The sequence below is a fragment of the Eurytemora carolleeae genome, unplaced genomic scaffold (assembly GCF_000591075.1).
Source record: "Eurytemora carolleeae unplaced genomic scaffold, Eaff_2.0 scaffold46, whole genome shotgun sequence".
Taxonomy (NCBI): domain Eukaryota; kingdom Metazoa; phylum Arthropoda; class Copepoda; order Calanoida; family Temoridae; genus Eurytemora; species Eurytemora carolleeae.
Window position 1 is genome coordinate 5,084 of NW_019396065.1, and position 23,139 is coordinate 28,222.

Below are 23,139 nucleotides of genomic sequence, written 5' to 3' on the forward strand. Positions count from 1 at the left end.
TGGTTCTGCTATTATAAAGAAAAAAATGATGTACGAATTAAACTGATTTTATAATTTGTACGATACTAATTACGAACTTAAAGATTATAGATTTTAACAATCATTTATTATCATTGAAATGTTTATAGACAAAATTCGTAAATCATAAAATATTGCATTAATTGCAATATAGTTAAGCAATCATCTTGAATGATAACACCATCTATCTTTGACCATCTCTTTCCGTGGTTGTACAATCTCTCTTTTTAGTGGGATGATGAAGACCATATATCTCAGTCTAAAGACGATTTCTATCAGTGGAAAGACGATCTCGCTCAGTGTATGTACCATTTCTTTCAGTGGATATATCATCTCTTTCAGTTGATGTACCATCTCTTTCAGTTGATGTATCATCTCTTTCAGTTGATGTACCATCTCTTTTAGTTGATGTACCATCTCTTTTAGTTGATGTACCATCTCTTTCAGTTGATGTACCATCTCTTTCAGTTGATGTACCATCTCTTTTAGTTGATGTACCATCTCTTTTAGTTGATGTACCATCTCTTTCAGTTGATGAACCATCTCTTTCAGTTGATGTACCATCTCTTTTAGTTGATGTACCATCTCTTTCAGTTGATGTTGTATCTATTTCCATAGATTTAGTATCTCTCTCAGTTGATATAACATCTCTTTTAAAATTCTGCATAAGCAGCGCAGAATTTGTTTTAATCGTCCTAAAAGCTATTTTTTTATTTAAAAAAAGAAAAGTTATGCGATTTCATCCATGATATATGTATTGGGCTCCGCAATTAGGACGCGGGTTATACAGAACGTCCAATATCTTGATTTTAATTATCTCTAAGTTTTAACGCCAAAATAAACCCATATTTCTCGAAAAACCTAGCATTTTTTCCCAAGAAAATTCTTACATTAGCCTTACTGAATTTTTCAAAATGATTCATTATTGTTAAATTTTCTGATTAGTCCCAAAAATCGTAATTTAGACCGATTGTCAGATTGGGGCACCCTGTAAGAAAGAAAATAAGTTGTTTCGGCGAAAGGAAGATGATGAAGCTGNATGCCTTTAAAATTTCAAATCTCTTATGAAAACAATGAAAACTTACGTAAATCTACATATGTATCAAGCATTTACAATTAAAACAAATTAAGAACCCTTGCCAAGGACAAAACATCTTTTTTCCCATTTCCCGTCTTGAAATGCAATTGAAAGGCCTATCACTAAATTTGATTTGAAGAGATAATAGAAGTTAAAAATTCAACAATTTTGACATGTTTTTACATTCGGGTAAAAAATCGCATTTTTGTATTGGGGGCAGTAACTGCACTAAAATCTAAGTACATCTTAGCATTGGATCTAAATCTGGATTTAGCCTATAAAGACGGAAAAAGGTTATATAAAAACAATTCTTTAGATATACGGATTATTTATTTTTATAGGGCTAATTATATTTGTTTTCTCGTTCTTGTTTCGTTTTTTTCGTTGAAAATAATTGGGTTTTTTTTCAAAACGTTTTTTGTATGTTTCCAATTTGATGTTTTAGAGATCTTCAGTCGTTCAGTAAAAACGTTCATTTTCTATTTCGTTCGTCTTTTAACCTTTCGTCGTTAACGAGACGGTCACTTCGTTGTTGCGAAAAAGTGAAAATTAAAAATCTCCACGTGTCCGTAAAAATCCTATAAACTCAACAAATCCATTGAACCAACATATAATTATTTCTAATATTTATTTCAAAAGTCAAATTCATTTAGAATTTTTTTCCTTTTCTGACCAGCTAACTCTTCAACCGCAAACACTGAAAAAAATATACTCAATAGTCAAATGAAAATCAAAAACAGTAGCAAATAATCGAGGGACCAGGGGCTGTTCATATAAAAGCGTAAACGACCTTAAGAAAAAAATTATTTTTGAATTATAAAGAAAATAATATGAAAGTGTAATAACAAATGGTTTCAATTGGACAAAAATATTTTCTATTTCATGTTTTTCTATTTTGATCCTGATTGAATGGTTTCGAATCAAATTTTTAGATTTCCGAATTAAATGTAGATTAAAATTCACATCTATAAAAAGAATGTTTTCTCTTTACCAAGTGCAGAAAGAACGTATCCAGATGACAGGATTAGAAATGGGACTGCAAGATGCTCTATATCTAGCTTTTCCTAAAATATCAGTAATAATTTAAGGGTGAAACTCGGAGGTGAAGTTATTTCATCGAAGTAACATTAAAAATCAATACTCATTCAGTAATTAACGATTTAAAATAACCGTGATCGTAAGTTAAGACCTATTTTTCAATTTTTTCAAAATATATTGAAATAAATATTAAAAGATGCGTCTTGAACCAACTTAGTTTCATTTAAGGATAAAACAACTGTTTTTTTTCGATACTATGACAATTATCTTTCTTGAATAATTTGCTTAGATATCAACGGTTTTTACGACTTTAACATTTCTGGAAGAGCTAAAAGCAAAAATCTGATTGAGTTTGAAAATTATAAATTCTCAAATGTTTTTTTAAAATGCATCAAAGCAAACTTTAGAACTGGTGCAATATGGATTTGAGCATTTTTTATCAAAAAAGTGTCAAATAGTGTCACTTTCCGTAAAATTAGGTTTTGTCTTAAAATTTTACTTGCTAGACATAGAATTTTGTTAGAAAACCCCAGATATATTAAAACACTGAAAGCAATTCGAAAGAAAAAAACTTGTTTGATAATTGAAAACGTATTGTCAGGGATATCTTATACTTTTTATTTCCCTGACGTTCGTATTGTCGAACAAAATATTAGAGATTTTGAACAAAATATTCGGGATTTCTAAATCCTTTCACATATTTTCTTTTTTCAACTTAAAAAGAAAATAATTTACCTCGTAATATTTCCTATGAAAATTTCCTTTTCTCAATCTTTTCATCAGTTTTACATCAAACCCGGCCTTAATGAAATAATACATTTTATAGTAATATTCCTTAAGCACATTTTATGCAGAACCCCCCCCCCCCCCTCGAAAAAACTCATTAATTATGCATTTCCCTTATTGAACGATTTTAGTCACATTTAGATATAACAAAGATACCGATGACATTTAGAAAATTCAAATTCGCTATAAAAATGCTTTTTGAATATTTTGCTATTTTTTAACTTAATTTGACATTTCAATGAATTCCGCTATTGCGCAGAAATATGGATCTTAATAAAATATTAATTAAATCATAAAAACAAAATTCTATTTTAAGATAATCCTGATGAAATTAACTATCAAATTTCAAATTTAATCTTTTAACTCTAAAAAACAATTCTTGTTTTTAAGACATGGTCATCTGTTTAAATTATAAATTGTGTAAAAATCTAATAATTTTTGAATCGTATCTTACCTGGTGACATCTTAAAATATGGGAATTAATTGCTTTCTCCCATTTTGAACCTTTCTGAACAGCCCAGCTTTTGTAATAAGCTTCAATCGGCTCCTAAAGGAATTGAGTCTTTGTCACAAACTCAAATTTGCAAGTTCCAATATCTTTTCAACCTTAAAGCGTAAACCTTTGATATTTCAAACGTAGATTATATTTGGTCGATATCAGAATTCATATTATGAAATATCTAAGGTCTACGACATTGGGTTGCAAAGAGAAGTTAGAAAATCAGAGTTTGTGGCAAAGACTCAATTCCTTTGTTTTCATGAAACTAGCATTTCTCTTTCTTTAGGGAATGCTAATTGCCCGATTATAGATACTTTAAAAGATAAAATTAATTATCAAGTTAGTTTGAAATGTTTTGCCCACCAAATACTTAATAAATTTATTTCTTGTCATTCCAATAACCATACAGAACCATTACATCAAGGTAATTTTAATTTGCAACATTAACTTCATGGTTCTCATGGTAACCTTGCTGAAGTGGAAAGGGGGATGTTCTAGTTCGTAGAGTTCAGAATTCCCTTGAATAACATCTAGCGCAGTGTCCTAAGCATAAAGGGAATCATCTTTAAGGGACTGTAGAAGTAATTCCGAGTGACTCTAAATGTTCAATTTATTACGGCTCCCTCAAAAAGTTTTAAACCATTATCATTAGCACTATCTGACTGAGGGAGATATCGTTGTTGTCTTCTGTTCTTTAAATATGCAGAATTGTGACATTTCCCTCACTGTCCCTGCAGCATAAATTTGCATGTCACTTTTTTGGAGAACCAGCAGTTAAAAATCATCATTTTTTTGCTAGAGAAATAATGATATCTCATTCTTGCCTTGATCAAACAAAGATTTAAAGGGAACAGTTAAGCAAAATTTATATCAGGGAAGATTTTGTGATTTCTTAAAAACTAATTATTTAAAATTAAATATAATTTTTTTGTAGGGTGTAGAAGTGTATTGGTTATCATTAAAGAGTGTAATAATTGAAGAAAATATAATTATGTTCACCTCTGATAGACTTAGGACGACATTTGACATGTTTTTCAGCATTCTCAATAAAACAACCTCAGTCGGCTCTATCTGCACCAAATATAAAAATTATAAATATGATATAAATGGGCAATGTTCTCCTGCACCTAACTCCAATTTCTATTTACATCTCTGACTTATGTTCTTTCACATTTACATTCAGGTTTACCCAAAATCGATGAGACTAAAAAGACGACCCAAAACTCTTTAAATATTAACATTTTTAAATTTTGACTTTAATGGTTATTGTATCGTTGAAACTGAAGAGGGTCAACCCAGACCAAAAATGGTGAACTAACACCTACTTCATATACACTATGAGATTAGGATCATCATCAACACAAAATTGTAAGTTTTATATTTGATCTTTAGCTTGCAGTAAAACCTTCTACTGATTTAATAAATGGTAAATCTTTTTTTTTAATGCAGGGAAGCATGGGTGTAAGAAAATAGAACTGGAGTCTAATTCTTTTTGGGTAACCCTGTAACAACTTGATACTTAAGACGTAATGTACAGCTTTAAAGGTGTCCTATCAGTATGACTAATCATTGATTAAACTAACGTTTCGTTTGGATTAATGGTCAAATGGACTAAAGTCCATTTACACAAATATTTGTTCAATTAAACTAATCTTACAATTTAAAAAAATTTCCTCCTTTTAAATGATTTTTTTACAACAAAAATATTTTAGGGTTATAGGTTAGGTCGGAACAATTTCTGGACTGAGCGCTGCGGCTAGGACAGACTAGGGGACCGAGCGTTGCGACTAGGACATGCTATGGTTCTACAGTTCAAATGGAACAGCTGACTAATGTCAATATGGGAGTTAGTCCAATCAGCCTTTAGTCCCATCGCTACAGCATCGCTTTAAAAGTTATGGCAAAGAAGAAACCGAAATTACGCCGACGCGACTATAGAAATATTGCATTTACCTGTGGATTATAAGTTTTATGATTGTCCAGTATCTTGACCTGCCAGGGGTTAGGTGAGGATTGTAGAATAGAAAACTGACGAGATGCTTCCAAAATAAATCCAGTCTTTGAAATATACAGGAAATATTAGAGGAAAGTATGGATGTAATGTGAAAACCAGAAAACCCTGGAATAGGAAGACGACTTATAGACTGAAATAAATGAGCTTAATTTATCGACAGAACTGACTTTGAAGTGTAAAAAGACAAATTTCACCCATAAGTGATCTAATAAGTCACTTGTGAAACTATTTGCATTGTAACAACATCAAATACACGTAATTATAGTTTCAGGGTCGTCTTCCTTTTCTACAGTTTCTACGTCACCTATATTCATTATTATAAGATTATAATGTTTGTAAGTAAACTGACAATATATTCTAATTAATATCACCTTTTTACTTTTAACAATTTGTTCAGCAGTATCAATTGGTGCGTTGTAGGAAGGATTTAAAAGAATTGCTCTAAAAAGGTTAAATTAACTTTTTATAACACTGTTATTTTGGTTTGCAGTGTTATAAAGTTTTGGACGAAATTTTCTCTTTATCGAGATTTAGATTTAATTTTAATAATTCAAAAAACTTTATAGCACGTCGTGCCAAAATTATAGTGTTTTAGGTATTTTTTTTGAAACGTTTGTGTACTTGTCCTATTTCAATGGCTATTTCTATAGATCAAATAAGCTTTGAAACAAGGCAAAAGTAAAAAAAAATAAAGTTGATTAAGATTTTATTTTCATTTCAATTGAAAAAAATTATTTAGAAATATCCTAAATTTTTTGGAGAAAATCCTGGAACCGATCAAAACTTTATAGCACACGTACAGCTAATTTAACTTTATAGCACACGTGTTATAATGTACAGCTAACTTTATAGTACGATGATTACTTTATTGCACGTTTATTATGAAATTCACGATGAAGTGAGTAAGACTCCAATGATGACCTATACAGTACACTCTTTAAATGTTCCAATTGTACCGCGAATGTAAAAGGCTGAATATATTCTGTACAATCGTCTCTCAAGTAACTTTTGTGGATAACCCCGATTGTGTTCCATGTCTGTATTGGGACGTTTTTGTGTTGTATTAGACACGTAGTAAAAACAAAACCCACTAACAACATCACAAGAAACTTCATTTAGATAAACTTTGATTTGATTGTTTTAGGTTTGAAACAAAAGTAACATACATTTTCATTATTATTATTCAAAGTGAAATTAATATTATTGATTTCCGCGCAGATATGATTAATCGAAATAAAATTGCTGAGAAAAATATAGCTTTAAGAGTTTAATTTTGGTAGATCTTATTGATATTTATAAAGAATCCGTATTTCTGGCATTTTTTAAATATGCTTTTAAAAATACCAATAAGTTTGAAAATTTTATAGTTTTGTCATTTTTAATATACAAAGGATCGGAAACTTATAAGTCGTGCAAATTCTTTTTGGTGAACACTTTGTCATTAAATATGAATCAAAGATTAAAGACGATATTTAAGTCGTCTCTCCAATGTCATAATCCAGACTGGACAAACACCAGGCTCGAATATATTTTGAAGACGACATTCTATAAGTCCAGTGAAGCCAAGAGGATACATATTTGTAAATTAAGATACATTAGTACCTCTTGCAATACAAATTTGTGTCATTTTATAACGTAAATGTTTACAAAATTCTGTTTTACCCTTTATAAACCTGAGATTGCAGGAAAATGCTAGAAATATCAGGGTTGAACACAAACCCCAGACTAACAGGATAATATTTCCCGACATGCCTAACAATAAAGAGAAAAAAAGGCAATTAAATACTTTGTTTAAAATAAATTTTTACTGACCCATTTAGGAATTTTTAGGAATTATAAAAATGATTATTTTAAGTTGAAAATCTTAAAATACAACATTTTTAAAAATTTTGACTTTTGACAATAAATCTTTTAAAAATCCTTAAATACTGTTACTGTGTTATAAATACCTTTTCTGGCTTTAAGCTTGAGCCATTTGGGTATTTGATCTTCATTCATGATACACACCACAACAAGTTTGGTATAGCTTAGCTGAAAATAATGAAAGTATGCAATTTTCATGATTTCGTTGGTTTCCATATTATTCTTACCTTATTTTTTGAAGACTCTGGTTCATAGTAAACAATAAGAGGAAGAGTGCCACTTACAGCTAACATGCTATTAAAAAGATATGTTTTGTAACTTTTTTTGAATATGTTTCGAAACTATGACTTACGCCAGCAAATAAATCTGAAATACTGGTTCGTTGAGATGATTTTTTTGTTGTTAACATTTATTTTGATAAAACTTGTAACCTTAGGAAAATAGCAAACCAGCTAAATTCGTCAAACACCTGAAAACAAAGGCAAATAAGAAATGGGCTTTTGAATTTTTTTTTGACATATTTCACCTTTATGATGTTAAGTAGTGGAGATACCTTCCCTGGATACTGAAGCAGAGAGTATTTATTTATATTATATAATGAGATTCAATGTGCTTAAAGTGCTTAAATATACATGAAACCCTCAATCAATCATTTCAACCCTCAAAGGTGATGTTTAAGAAAAAGTGCGGACAAGATTAAGTTAAATTGTAACGAAACAAAGTAGTTACAGACTTTTTGATGAAATTTTAAAAAAACATTAAACTGTGAAAATAAAATATTTTTAAAATAGTAAATAAATAGAAAAAGTGTTGAATATACCTTAGATACCCATAATAGTACTGCATCCCCCACTGGAATTGTATATGTGATAAAATTACTTCTAAATATTAAAAAATCATTAAAACTTTGAAATTAAAAAAATTTAAGTTAAATGGCTGCCAAATTAGCAACAAAAAAGCGCTTATATTTAACAAAATATCAACTCTTTCGCAGCCATCCAAATAAGCGATTTTTTTATGAAAGTCTATGTTTTTTGTCATTTATTTGGCATCCATTCACGTTTTTTGGCGCTTATTTGGCACCCATTTACGTTTTTTGGCGCTTATTTGGCACCCATTCACGTTTTTTGTCGCTTATTTGGCACCCATTTACGTTTTTTGTCGCTTATTTAGCACCCATTTACGTTTTTGTCGCTTATTTGGCACCTATTTACGTTTTTGTCGCTTAATTATTTGCCCGGATTCACGTTTTTTTGATTTTGGAGACTCCTGAAGAAATCAACATTATCAGGGTAACATTGAATGAATTGGACACCCTTGTACACATAAGACTGAATATAATTTTTATCGGAGACCCATGATTAGATTTACCCTTAAGAAACCTTAAATAAGATATTTGATTTGGTTTCTGACCAAGGACCAAAAGTCTCCAAAGAAATTAAATGGTGATAATACAGTTTTCCAATATTTACAGGAATCGACTTTCGACCTAATGGCAAATGACCCAGGGGGCATGCCAAATTCACAACTGTATCTGAAAATTTTAACTTTTCTTTTGTGGTTTCTTTATAAACATGACTTGCAAATTTATGCATAAAAGACAAAGAAAAGAACGACGATATCTTCCTCATTATTACTCAGATAAATAATTTAATTGTACCGTTGTGAATCGGGTAAATAAGGTATATAAATGGGTGGTTACTTGGAATGACATGAACAGTCCCTTTAATCTCCAGAAGGCAAATTACCGTTCTGCGTTGTATCCAATATATCCAACTCCTAGGTCCGCTTTATCGTATCCAACCTTGCAGGCAAAATCTTTTTAATTCTAATCAAGGAATTTCCTCATATACTTGTTCACATAACAATTTTACTGTACTTTGTGTGTGTAATATATGTAAGAATTTCTAAACTCTAAAGTCTCAAAAGAGGAGTAAGGATAATTCGTTCTTTAACAGCAAACCCGCAATTTAAAAATATTTTGTAAACCGGGAGACATGGTTGAACTCCGTACATGTGGTTCAACCAATTTTCCACAGTTTGAACAGGCGCACAATATCTTCTGCATTATTGATCAGCTATAAGTTTTGAGGTCCGTTGTAAATCAGTCATGCTCAGCTTTTTGAATGGAGGAACACTTGAATTTCCAACGATAGTTTATTACTTTTCAGTATTTACCATTCCAATGAGCCCGCTCCAGATTCCAGTTACAGGGTTAGGAGATCCCCATTTATTTCCCATATCAGTGTACACAACATTGCAGTTATATTTTTCTAAACATTTTAGCTTAGTTCAAACTTTAGAATCATCGAGGTCAAAATAACGAAACATGTCGTTGTTTTAATTTTGTCTTCTTATTATGGAACTTAGTTTTTTTTCACAATTATTCTGATTTTCTCATCTCTATATTATTTGCAACCAAATGGCGTAGACCTTTGATATATCAAACTATGACTTTTATTAGATTAAAAAATCTAAGTTTGAAATATTAAAACTTAAAAGTTAACAACATTGCAGGTTACATATATAGGGATTAGAAAGTTTGAGTTTGTGGCAAAGACTCAATTCCTTTCGATAAAATTTTTAGTTCCTTAAAACAGTGGGACCCATATAAAGCTTTAAATCGGAAGAACGAATTTCAAGTCGTGTATTTGATGTTATTACAAATCAACTAGTTTTAATTTTATCATGTAGTTTGGAAATCAGCATATTTAGTGAAATGGGGCAGAGTACACTGTTCTTAGCATTATCCAAAATTATAACATGAGTCTGTTGGTCGTCTTCTTATTACACAGTATTGTGGATCCCATTGTACAGTATTGATATATGTTTATTGTTTACCTATAAACGTACTAAGATATATTCCTTCGAAAGTGTTTGCATCACAGACATTGTTGATTACATTCATCCGAGGAAGGAAAATGTTATATGCTATCCTGGACAGCATGGATCATTTTCATGCAAAAAAAAATAACAAAATAAAAAGGACTTGAATCTTTGTCAAAAACTCTGATTTTCTACTCCCTAAATCTTTGCAACCCAATGTCGTAGTACTTATATATTTCAAACTAAGAATTCTAGAAATATCAATGGTAATCTGACTGCAAAGCTATAGAAAATTTGAGTTTGTGGCTTTTACATGGGAATACACTATTGATAGTTCATAAATTACAACCTTTTTCTCAAGATTTTAGGAGTTTTGAAAAGAACTTTATAGCAAATTCCTTGCTCTTAAGTTTTCTGTTTCAAGTTGATCTCGGCAGTATACGAGCAGGGGTTAAATCGACCCTGGAAAGTTTACCTTCTTCGTAGAAAAAATCCGACCTCTTGGAATATATGAAATGTGATTTTTGTCTTACGATAATAATATAAATCGTTTTGCAGCTTGATGAATTCATAATTTGAAATATCGAAGGCCTATAACGACATTCGATGGCAAAGATATGATGATTAGAAAATCAAAGTTAGTGACAAAGACTCATGATGTTCTTTAAAGATTCTTAAATTGTAGACGAATACGTGATTGAATTTAAATTAAACAAATAAAACGCACCTAGCCCTGCGTAACCCATGGAGGGTGGCTTTCGCATAACAAAAAAAGTATTTTTATCAATATTTGTGTAGTTCTAGGCTTTGTTAATTAGCGTCTTGTTTGTGATATCTCTAGAAAAAATACGAAAAAATAGTGCAATTCTAACTTTCAACAATTTAAAAAAAAAAAATTTTGAAAATGATATTCTAATTTCAAAATAAAAACTAATTCAATCTTTTATAACTTCATGTAATGAAAACTTTACCTTAAGTGTCTGTTCTCCAAAGATTGAATTGTTTTTATATTCTTTCCCTCTTTAAACATTAGTCTTGAATATACCTTAGACCAGACTCCAGTATAAAGCTCTCCATGTATACTCCTTAACGGGAGTGACCGGCAATGTATGGTGGTTGAACTGAATATGTAGTATCGTGGAAAAGTTTTTTTAGGGTTCATTTATATCACATAAAACTATTCTGCAAAGTATATTTACTGAGTTTGATCGCCGACTTTCATAAGCATCTTATTGGTTGGATACGTTTCCAGAATCGTTTTTTTAATTATTAAATAACGACGACAAAAATGTAAAACAAAAATCTACAGTTAACTAATTATAGTCGTTTAGGAACAGGTTGAGAAAATAAATATTAACTCTTATCATCAAAATGAATATAATATATTCATGTTAAATTTATTTTGTCATTAAAAATTTTAAAATTTTTTTTCAAGTACGCGCCATTCACATCAACAACAAGTTTGGATTGAGCGGAAACAACTAATTAGTTTACTTACATAATTTTTTAACATTTTTTGTCGTCGTTATTTTAACTATTTATAATACTCTTATTTTGATTCGCAGTGTTATGAAGTTTTTGGACAGAAATTTTTTCTTTATAGAGATTTAATTTTGTTCCGAGCTTTAGCGAGGGAAAAAATATAATTTAAAAAGGCGAGAACCTTCGAGATATAGAGAAAATTAAGTCCAAAAACTTTAAAGCACGTCGTGCCAAAATAGTAGTAATAAAGGTAATTTTATGAAACGTTTGTGTACTTGTCTTATTTCAATGGCTATTTCTAGATCAAATAAGCTTTGAAACAAAGCAGAAGTCAAAATAAAAAGTTGATTTTAATTTTATTTTAATTTCAACAGAAAAAAATAATTTGGAAATATCCTAAATTGTTCGGAGAAAATCCGGGAACCAATCAAAACTGTATATCACACGTGCTGTAATGTACAGCTAATTAAACTTTATAGCACGATGATTGCGTTCATTATGAAACTCACGATGAAGTGAGGAAGAATGTTAAAGTACACAATAGTTTCATAAAATAATTTTTTTAATGATTCTCAGGATGTTTCTTCCCAAAAAGATGATTTTGAAAGTCGACTTTGCTATCAAACTGAGTAAATATAACTATAAGTCGTAGAATAGATTAATATGTCTCATATGAATCCTAAAAAAAATTTCCACAATACTACAAATTCATTTTAACCACCTATACATTGCCGGTCACTCCTTTTAATACCAAATTATATATATATATATATTTCTCCACCAACCTGAATTTGATGTTGGGAGAATCAGATCTAATAATGATTGTTGAAACACCCTCCGTGTCTAATATTTTATATTATTTATGAACATTTTTTTTGAAAATTAAAACAAGATTGGAATTTAAATGTCATGCATGTTCCATTTACACTTGTTCTATAAAACCTTTATCTGGGGTTCCATTCGCAAATATTTTGCGCAATTTTCTCGAATGAAATAGCAAATTATTGCTTTAAATTTGCGCATTTCCACTTTGCATTATTCTGTTTTGTGCAATTTTGCGGAACAAATTCTCAATAAAAATTGAAATAATGCACGATGTGAATTGTAAAAATTAGTTATCTTAGCGAACTTTTAGGCATACAAGTGTACTGCTTAAAGGGACCGTTCACCTATTTGGATAATTTCAGGGCAAAATAAACAGGCTATTTGCTGTTTATTGGTATTAGTCTTACTTTTCAAAGGCAACTGTGGCTGGAGAAAAAACCGTTTTTTTGTTCAGAATTCGAGCGCAAAGGTATTGTACCTTTACCATATACACTATTTGATGTTTTTGTCAATATGTTGTGGATCAAAATAAATTTCGAACATAAAATTAAACTGTAGTATCTAATCGTTAATTTTAAATGTCATAATTTTTAAAATTTAGTTTTTTTTAACTGCAACATTCCATTTTTAGAAAGTGAAGAATACGACATTTAATGAATTTTTTCGAAGTATGGCTTATTTAGGGTTTAACTGTAGTTAAAAGCATGAATATCTTATTCATTCTTTACCCAAAGAATCAGTTTTGTCAATTACCATTATATCAACTGGCCCAAATATGTACTTTTTTCAGTTTGGTACATTTGGAATAAAGAAAAAGAGCAAAAATTGTTTTTGAAAAGTTATTTTGGATAGAAAATAGAAAATATTCCTTCTGTAAAGTTTTCTTTTTGTGGATCTGTTTGAATGATCAACCTGGGTTTCAAACCTGATACAACTGTACCCTCAAACTCCTAGACTTGATTTTCAAGTTATAAATTCAGATTTTCAAATGATTCATTCAGTTTTCCAAAAATTTAGACTCTTAAAGTTTTGAACTTTTAAAGGTTCCCAAAAATTCACAGAGGTTTTTAAAATCATACAGTGAACCCTTAATAACGAATACATCGAATGAATTCATCAAATGTCGTATTCTTCACTTTCTGATAATGGAATGTTGCAGATATTTAGTTTTTTAATTAAATGATTATATGGAACTCTTTAAAACTGCTCCTGCATATTCATGGCTATTTATTTATTTTCGCAAATACTGAAATTCACGAAATATAGTATAAAACTCATTGAAAAATTGTCAAGACGACATTTGATAAATTCTTCCGATGTATTCGTTATTAAGGGTTTCACTGTAAATATATATTTAAACATCTAAAATGTATATTTAAACTGAAAACAGTTGAAAATACTATATAAATATATATATATGTCAGAAATAGCTGACAAAACGGCTCGACCATTTTGACCAAACATTATCGAGGGAACCTATCGGTAGGGCTGGGAAAGGTTCCGTTTACTGGGTGGAGGTTTTCAAAAGAGTCCGTTAACGAAAAGTAAAAACCGTTAATTTAGAAATCGTCAACGAAACGGATTAGCCGTTTTAGAAAAAAAATTAACGGTAGAAAAAAAAACGAAACGGATATTTTTAAAACGGTGATTTTCTTTTTTCTGCTTAAAATTGCATTAAACTTATAAAATAAGAATAAAATTGTTTGTGTTTTGATGGTTTTAAATGTCGTCTTATGTGTTTGACAAACTGTTAACGCCGTTGATACTACAATAGACAGTTAACGCCTGCACCGTTGACGATTTCATAAACCGTTAACGTATTTGACAAACCGTTAACGATTTCTTTTAATAGTTAGTGAAAAGTTTCCGTTAACGTCGTTAATAATATTGAGATTGTTAACTACAGGGTGTCCCACGAAACATAACAATAGCAAGACGACTTGAAAGTCGTCTTTGGTATTTGAATTTATTTGTGACATTTAGTCTTTTATCTACTTTAACATGTATGATTCTTGAAACAATTATCACATAATTCTCCTAGCCCTGGCATTTCCAAAAAGTGGCCTGCGTTTTTTGTGCTTTCAATATTACCGGAGATATAAAGAGTTTGGTTCAGATTTCAATTTTGTTAAATAAAAGCAAAATTGTCGAAATCTTAACGAAATTCTTCATATCTCGGGCAATATTGAAAGCACAAAAATGGCAGACCACATTTTGGAAATGGCAGGACAAGGGAAATTTTGTGATTATTATCTCTAGAAATTTACTTCTAAAATTAGGTTGGCAAATAAACGCAGCAAATTATATCAAAAATCAAGACGACATTCAAGTCGTTCTGCATACTGTCATGTTTCGTGGGACACCCTGTAACAGTAATTTTAAAAAAACGGAAAATGTTGTTATATAAACGAACGTTCCATTCTTACCTCTAAAATTAACGGCTACCTGTAATTTTAAATTTTTAACGATTAGAACTAACTGTTAACGGAACGGCTAGAAAAAGTTGGAACGTGCCCAGCACAACCCATGGGTGCCAATGAGTACCTCAGGGTTGACTTGGGCTAAAACAAATTGAAAATGTTTGAATAATAATATAAATCTGGGCAATCCAGCTAGTCGTAAAGTGTGCATGGAGGTTCACTTTAAACGAAAAATTCCCTGATTTGTTATTACAAAATAACATTTAGAATTGAGGCTTGCTGGTTCAATCAGTTGTTTAAGAGAGGAAATATCTTTTAGAAATATTTTCAAGTTGTCTGTTCCAGTTCCAGTTTCCAGCCTTCAACAAAAATATATTTAAATAAAAAATTATATGAACAAAAAAAAATTAGTTTTAACGTATTACCCGATGATTACTTCAAGACATTTTTTCTCGTTAGGACTAAAATTAAACTTTTTCTCGATAAGCCAAACTAAGCACATTTTTCAACAACAATGAGAGAAAACGGCCAAGAGATTTAATATAAAAAGATAATTTTTATTTTAAAAAAAGTTTATAATTGGTAATTGTTGTCCTCGTCATATTTAGTAAAATGTTGGTTATAGTTTTCATTATTGACTTTTACTCTGGATTTGGGCTGGGATCCCAAAAACCCAGTTTTTTAATTTGTGCCCATTTCTAACACTCAGTGTTAGTTTTGGAACTAATGTCCCCTGAATTAAAAATAACCAATTTCCAGATAGAAACCCAAGCATCATATACTCCATCAATTTTACTCTAATTAGAGGATATCATTGTAAAACAGACATGTAATTTTTCACAATTCTTGTCAATTGAATTTACGCCTCCGGTAGATTTTAATCTTTGAACAATAGAATTGAAAAGAAAAAATTTTCCTTGTAAATGAAGCGATGATGTTTCTTAAATCTGATGTTGGAGGAGTTTTCATTTTATTTGTGGGTTTGCTCCCAAAAACTGAACTAAACCATAAAAGGTAAAGTTGAGATAAAATCAAAATCATCTGAAATGATCAAAAACGTGAAAAATATTATGAACTAGGATAAAAGATTTTTTGGTTATTTTCTGTTTTTGTGTAAAATTACACTTTTTAATGAAAAGTCAAACCGACCACTTTTTTTTTAACCCTTTTTCTGCTGGGGGGGGTCAATTTGACCCCCCCCCCTGTAGTTTTTTTTACCTAACTTAAAAAGTATTGGTCTGAGGCTGTTGAAATTTTCTGACTTTTCCTACATACCCAAAGCCCTCCCTTCAGGCCTAAAACCGGGCTTTAATCCTAACTGCCTGAGTCCTCAGGCACACTGCCTGAATGAATGCTTTTTCCTGTAACAAACTAAATCTTTGTTTTGACCAACTTCCACTTGTCAGATTTTCATAAAATTTAGCTTTTTGGAAAGCCTTTGACATAAGGAAACGAATTGTATAAGTTTTGCGATAAAAAATTCAATTTTTGCAAAGTTGCAATTTTTTTTGCAGATTCTAAAAGCAGAGCACAAGAGCTTTCTAATGATGTATCATTTGTCATATTTGGACATCAAACATGGGATTTAGAGGGGGGGGGCAAAATGCCCCCCCCCCCCCCAGCATATCCTGGTTTTCAAGTACCCCAGCAGAGATAGGGTTAAACGACGCCTTCGAGACTTTTAGCTTACTGAAGAATGCTGGTTGTTTTAATCTTATTTAAAGCTGAATTTTATATTATTTTTACGCATTTGTATTCTGTATCCTACCGTGTGTCACTCCCGATATTAAATAACAAGATATTAGGAAACGATGGTAAAAAATAATCGTCATGCAATATTTTGTTGTTTCAGTTATAAAATACAGAAAATAAAAATATATAAAATATGAATGTATCACTAGATCTTTTCAATCTGATGTTGCACACCTTTGATATTTCGAACTTAGACTTTTGATCTAACAGAATTCATAGTTTGAAATATCAAAGTTCTACGAAATCGGGTTGCAAGGATAGGTGTTAAAAATAGAGATTGTGACAAAAGCTCATTTCTTCCATGTTGAAGCAAGGTTTATGAATGTTTTCTTAAATATGTTAGCTTTTGGGAAATTGCTTTTGAAGAAATGGCCTTCTTTAAGAGAAAACGATATTTTTAAAAAATTGTGGAAGACGACTATCGGCCTCCTTAGCAGACCTCCACAACAAGAGAAGATATACTACGTGGCATGGAACATTCTAGATTCCTCATGTGATAGCTATATAAACTGTAATGGATTTATCGAGGATTATTGTTATAGTTAGACCTAAATATATACTGGTAATAATGCTCGTGCTTCAATAGAGTTCGTCCTTTCGACCTCTATATTTGGTGACCCCAACAAAGAACTCTCAGTGATTACCGAAACCCAGTATTCAGGTCGCAATAGTGAAGCTTTTCTGAATTTTTAAAGTGATTCTGCTTGAGATGTCGGAGGATAACCCCGCTCAGTCTTCCACGCAGTTCGTCACGAAGGTTGCCGTCAAGCTCCCGGACCGCCCGTCCTTCGACCTCTATAAAATGTTCTTTTCGTTTTCACTCGTTTGTTGAAGCCCGATAGGCAACTTAAGTATTTATTGGGAAGGGGGAATGAAGGAGTATTTTGCAAAAACGTCAAAGAAGGAGAAAAGTCGTTTTCAACCCCCCTACACGGTACACCCACACTGCCACTCAATAAACCCCTCCTATTTTATTTGAAAAAGTTCGATTTAAGATTATTAATTGAAGATCTCGTTATTTTGATGATGCATTATTTGGGTGCGCACGCGGGGGAGTAATGTATGGATGCACACATGTTCTTTAACCACGCTGTCATATCTAGAGTCTAGACCAAAGAAAAATAAATAGACCAGAGAAAATGTTAGAATGTGTTTTTGAAGGGAGTGACCGGCAATGAATGGTAGTTGAACTGACAATGCAGTTTTGGAATGACATTTTTAAAGATTCATTTGAGACCTATAGGCTATAAGACGTTTTTACGGTGCAAATTTGTTCAGCAAGAGTACAAATTTAATTTTTAAAATCCTCCTTCATTTTACATTCTGTAGAGATGATTTTGAGATTCGGTTCTTTTTTTAATTATTCAATAACAAGGGCAAATAATGTAACAGAAATTCTAAAGCAAACTAATTGGATGTATAGGAACATATTTCTCAACAGATTATTTGTCAATAAATTAATACCCCCCCCAGCGTATCCTGGTTTTCAAGTACCCCAGCGGGGATAGGGTTAAGATTCATTTGAGATCTATAAGACGTTTTTACGGTGCACATTTGTTCAGCAAGAGTACAAATTTAATTTTTAAAATCCTCCTTCATTGTACATTCTGGAGAGATGATTCTTATTTTAATTATTCAATAACAACTGCAAATAATGTAACAGAAATTCTAAAGTAAACTAATTGGATGTTCAGGAATATATTTCTCAACAGATTATTTGTCAATAAATCAATGTTAAAATCAATTATTTCCTTTTCATCATTATATTGAATTTCTTTTTTTTTTGAATAAAAATTGCTGGAAATCTACAGAAATGTTTTTAAAAATGAGACATTACAGAAACTAATAATACCAGAGTTTGAAAATAAAAGTTTAATTTTTATATTCTCAATTTTTGATTTTCAAATCTCACTACCCTCAATACCCACAGTTTGAAAATAAAAGTTGAAATTTTTTATTTGGATTTTTGATTTTCAAATCTCACTACCGTCAATACCAGAGTTTGAAAATAAAAGTTTAAATTTTATATTCTCATTTTGGATTTTGAAATCTCACTACCGCCACTACCACAGTTTGAAAATAAAAGTTTAAATTTTATATTCTCATTTTGGATTTTTAAATCTCACTACCGTCAATACCAGATATTGAAAATTAAAGATTAAATTTTATATTCTCATTTTGGATTTTGAAATCTCACTACCGCCAATACCAGAGTTTAAAAATAAAAGTTTAAATTTTATATTCTCATTTTGGATTTTCAAATCTCACTACATACCACAGTTTAAAAATAAAAGTTTACATTTTATATTCCATTTTGAATTTTCAAATCTCACTACCGCCAATACAACAGTGTGGAAAAAAAAGATTAAATTTCATATTCTCATTTTGGATTTTCAAATCTTACTACCACCAATACCACAGTTTGAAAATAAAAGTTTTAATTTTATATTCTAATTTTAGAATTTCAAATCTCACTACCGCCAAAACTTATAGTTTAAAAGTATTTACATTTTCTAATTTCGAAAAAAAGGCATTTAATAATCTAAAAAGTCTCAAAAAAATGTACAAAAACTAACTCTCAAAGCCTTCAATAACATTTTTCTTTAAATTTATACATAAAATTTTCGCTCAAAAAGAAGGCATTTTATACAAACACAAAAGTCCATAGGTGAAGGCTAGCTAAGAAGAGCGGTCTATATACTCCAGTCCCCTCTGCTCTCGATTTTTTATTTCTTTAAAACAATTTTAGAAAATGTTATCTTTTTAACTACGTATTTAGTAAGCTGAAATTTTCTTATCTTTGTATATCGACAATATTCTTCAATTTCGACGCAGTAGTCATTGATCAAATTAACAATGAAGGGACTTCTTATTACACTGTTTTTGGCTTTCTTTATCGCAGGTAAAAATTATCATACAGTTTTCGTCTCCCCCCACTTTGAAAAAAATTGGCATCTTGAAAGGGTCAGTCGTTTTTTTATTTTTTTAAAACTTGTTTAAAAACCAAAAAAATTTGTTGAAATTATTAAACAAAATTCGGTGAGTTTTGAGTTTTTTTCTGGATTGATTAACAAAAACAAACAAAAAATTTGGAACAATTAGACCCAAACTTACAAACTAAAAAATAAACGAAGCACTCTCTTATTAATAAATATAGGTGTACTAAGCTACCCCTCCCTTTCTGAGCCTGGAGTTGGCGAACCCTGTTCTACTGAAGCTGACTGTCCAGAGATGGGAACATATTGTAATACCGAAACCATGACTTGCGACCCAGGTGAAAAAAATCTTTGAATACCCTGAGATCAGCGGTGGTTTAAGGGATGGCAAAAATATGTGGGTGCAACTTAAAGGGAGAGACATATCTGAACCGAGAGTGCAGAGTTATAGAGAAACATTTTATGATTCATTCGATAACATTAGTAAGTGCGAAAATTTGCTTGTAAAATTTAACCAGAAGGGATGGTCCGCCCCGAAGAAACGTTCTTTCAAAAAATGTAATAAAAATTACACTGTCAAATAATTTAAGATTGGTGGTATATATCTGTTAGTCCCTTTAAATTATTTTATAGAAACGGGTTTACAGGTTCTTTACAATTTTTCATTTTTTTTTTTAAGGATGTAACGACAACGATGATTGCCCTCCTGGACACTGGTGTATTCTTGTCAATCATATTTGTCAGTGTTAAATATCTTTATATTTAAGAATAAAATAATATCAGGTTAAAATTCCTAGATTTGATAATAAAATTGTTAATTGCTATAAATATATAATTTATCATTTTAGCCAAATACAAATTCCAGTTGCCTTCCACTCACACGTACACTTTACGCCCAGCAAGCCCACCAGTGCTAGGGTTAAAGAGTAAGGGTTTATTACATCATCTTTTAACAAATGATAGAATTAGACCAATTTTAAATAATGAATCCTGTGCATTGTAAGATATGAGGGTACACCCACTTGAATCTAGGTTATTTATAATCTACAGGAATACCTACAAAGACTGAGACTGTAATGACGACTTGAAGTTCATCAAATCTGACGATTAAAAGTTTTTTTATTTGATCTTCTGCTCTGAATATAATCGTTTTAAAGTAGGATTAATGACTTGGGAAAGAAACGGGTAAATATAGCTACGAAGAACCATGATTATAAAGCTAAAGGATTAAATTACGTAAGTCGTTTATGAAGTACCATCCTTTGTGGATAACCGTGTGTGTTAATATTGGGAGCCCGGCCGGAGAATTATCTAAATTATAAACATCAAAAATATGAATAAAAAATACTTCTCTTAAGGATATGTATTTTGATTTTATATACATACAATTCAAATATATAAATACAACAAAGACTACTTTTCATTAATAATGCTTTGATCCCATAACAAGTCTTGTTCAAATTTCAAGTTTACAAGAAAACAAAGAGAGGCTGTTAATTTACAACTTCTCTTTGTTTACATGATTAAGTGTTTCTGCTGTTAAAAAGCTTGGTAGAAATTAAAATTGGAATTGAAAGTCGTTCTTATTTTATTGATGTAACGACGACGACTGTATTAAAGTCAAACTATGCACAAATAATTTAACAGTAGGTTTATTGTCTAAGTGTGTGTAGAAAAAATTTTTTTTGTCAAACATGTGGATTCAGTGTTATCTTGTGTGGTTTAAATCAGCAGATTTTCTTATTCCAAAAAATTAGGTTGTTAGATAGAAAAAATAAAATAGCTTTATCATTTTTGCGTGGACAAAAGTTTAAAGGTTACAGTTGTACATCTTTAAATGGAATGTCACTTAATTACGTGGAAAGTTCCTTTAAGAATTGAAACCATAAAAACTACTCTTTCCATCCTGTCAATTTAAGAGATTACTAAAAGCCATCGCTTTCTGTAATTTTAATTGATGTCGTCATTTCTTTTCTTCAAGTGGGAGTTATAAAACTGTGTAAAAAGAAGAAGACATTTAGTGATTTAAGCAATCTTAAGTTTATCTATCTATATATAAAGTTGTAATCTCTGTTTGTCCGATCATAAGTTAGGAACCCCTGGACCAATTTGCATCAAATTTGTATTGGGTAACTTGGGAGACATACGGGAATGTTCTTAGCTTGGTTTCGAGATTCTTAACTGAGCAAGTCGATTTTAATAGAGAAAACTTAGTTTCCCGGTAAAATCGTTCAAGTGCGGGTAAACGGCGGGAGTAACTTTTAGTAACCTTGGCAGCGCTGGGTACCCGGCCATGCTAATATATATATAAAGTTGTAATCTCTGTTTGTCTGTCTGTTTCTTTGTCCGATCATAACTCAGGAACACCTGGACCGATTTTCCACAAATATTGATTGGGAAACTTGGTAGGCCCACGGCCTGTGGATTTAACGGTTCTGTCAATATTTCAGAAAACTGTGACTTTCGATCACAATATGACCCCTTTTACATAATTTTATAGCCTTTTATCTTTTTTGTTAGCATATAGATTTTGAATGAAAGAGTATAAAATAAACAAATCTGTAAGTCTAAAGAATGTTGAGTTGCGTTTAATTTCAAATAAAAGAAACCGAATGCTTCTCTCTCTTATTAGTTCAGGGTGACGAGAATGTCCTAAGCTTGGTTTTAAGATTTTAAATTGAGTGGGTCGACTTTAACGGCGAAAATTTAGTTCGCCGTTAAAATCGTTCAAGTGCAGGTAAACGGCGTAAGTCACTGTTAGTAACCTTGGTAACGCTGGGTTCCCAACCTAGTGTTGTTATATAACTGGTATGTAGTTTCAAGAACACCAGCAGCTTGAAAACAAATCTAGAACTAAGTTAAATGGGTCTGTGTACACTGTACACTGCACAATTGCTGTGTGTCAAGAAGATTGGGATTTATATAATAATAACTTGAGTCTAATGTTCGTCTTCCTATTCCACAGTTTTATGTGTCCCACTTTATATGACTATTGGAATTCAATTTCTGCATTAGTCATGAATAATCTCATGATAAAATATACGTAAAAACAAATATAAAAACCTTCTAGACATTTAAGATATCATTTTGACATAAAACTAAGATTCGCCATCACCAAGACATTTACTGCTGAAAAGCTGCAAACTTTGCGGAAACGTGATCAAATACACTTTTTATGCCAATTTACACATTTTTTAATAAGTTTATCAATTTCAGATAACGGCAAGAGTTTAATTTGCTAGGCTTCTATATACGTATTATATATAACCTACTACTACATATCAATATTACCTTCTATCAATTTATTGTATATAACCTAATATCTAAATATTTTTATTTTTTCCACCTGCTGCTATCAGAACATAAACCCGAAAATACGTTTGCTTAGATTTAATGCCGATATATTGATGGAAGGTTATATACAATGCATAGATAGAAGGTAATATTGATAGATAGAAGGTTATATACTATACGTATATAGAAGGTAATATTGATAGATAGAAGGTTATATACTATACGTATATAGAAGGTAATATTGATAGATAGAAGGTTATATATTATACGTATATAGAAGGTAATATTGATAGATAGAAGGTTATATA

General features: G+C 30.9%; 2 protein-coding genes across 2 annotated transcripts; both read right to left on the reverse strand.

Annotated features, from left to right (window-relative positions):
* Window positions 1-277: 277 nt before the first annotated feature.
* Window positions 278-685, reverse strand: LOC111709668 (uncharacterized). The gene has a single exon (XM_023483481.1). The coding sequence runs from the start codon at window positions 683-685 to the stop codon at window positions 278-280; it is 408 nt and encodes a 135-aa protein (XP_023339249.1).
* Window positions 686-1,707: 1,022 nt separating this feature from the next.
* Window positions 1,708-15,886, reverse strand: LOC111709667 (glutamate receptor ionotropic, NMDA 2C). The gene is made up of 23 exons (XM_023483465.1): window positions 15,766-15,886; window positions 15,275-15,310; window positions 15,088-15,208; window positions 13,298-13,379; window positions 12,390-12,447; window positions 11,094-11,207; window positions 10,138-10,232; window positions 9,475-9,569; window positions 9,045-9,100; window positions 8,117-8,177; window positions 7,823-7,861; window positions 7,728-7,765; window positions 7,524-7,590; window positions 7,383-7,464; window positions 7,107-7,185; window positions 5,805-5,874; window positions 5,373-5,477; window positions 4,419-4,490; window positions 3,888-3,962; window positions 3,375-3,467; window positions 2,870-2,935; window positions 2,088-2,160; window positions 1,708-1,793 (listed from the first exon to the last, which is right to left on the reverse strand). The coding sequence occupies exons 1-23, from the start codon at window positions 15,816-15,818 to the stop codon at window positions 1,729-1,731; spliced, it is 1,695 nt and encodes a 564-aa protein (XP_023339233.1). The 5' UTR covers window positions 15,819-15,886; the 3' UTR covers window positions 1,708-1,728.
* Window positions 15,887-23,139: the final 7,253 nt, after the last annotated feature.

What these genes read in the sequence shown, in the direction of transcription:
- LOC111709668 (XM_023483481.1), bottom strand. Translation starts at nt 685, where the DNA reads ATGCAGAATTTTAAAAGAGATGTTATATCAACTGAGAGAGATACTAAA.
- LOC111709667 (XM_023483465.1), bottom strand. Translation starts at nt 15,818, where the DNA reads ATGAAAACTCCTCCAACATCAGATTTAAGAAACATCATCGCTTCATTT. An exon ending in TCGTCCTAAGTCTATCAGAG is followed by an intron (nt 3,963 to 4,418) that starts GTGAACATAATT and finishes CTTTATGCTTAG; the next exon opens with GACACTGCGCTAGATGTTAT. An exon ending in TTCATAGGAAATATTACGAG is followed by an intron (nt 2,161 to 2,869) that starts GTAAATTATTTT and finishes CTGATATTTTAG; the next exon opens with GAAAAGCTAGATATAGAGCA.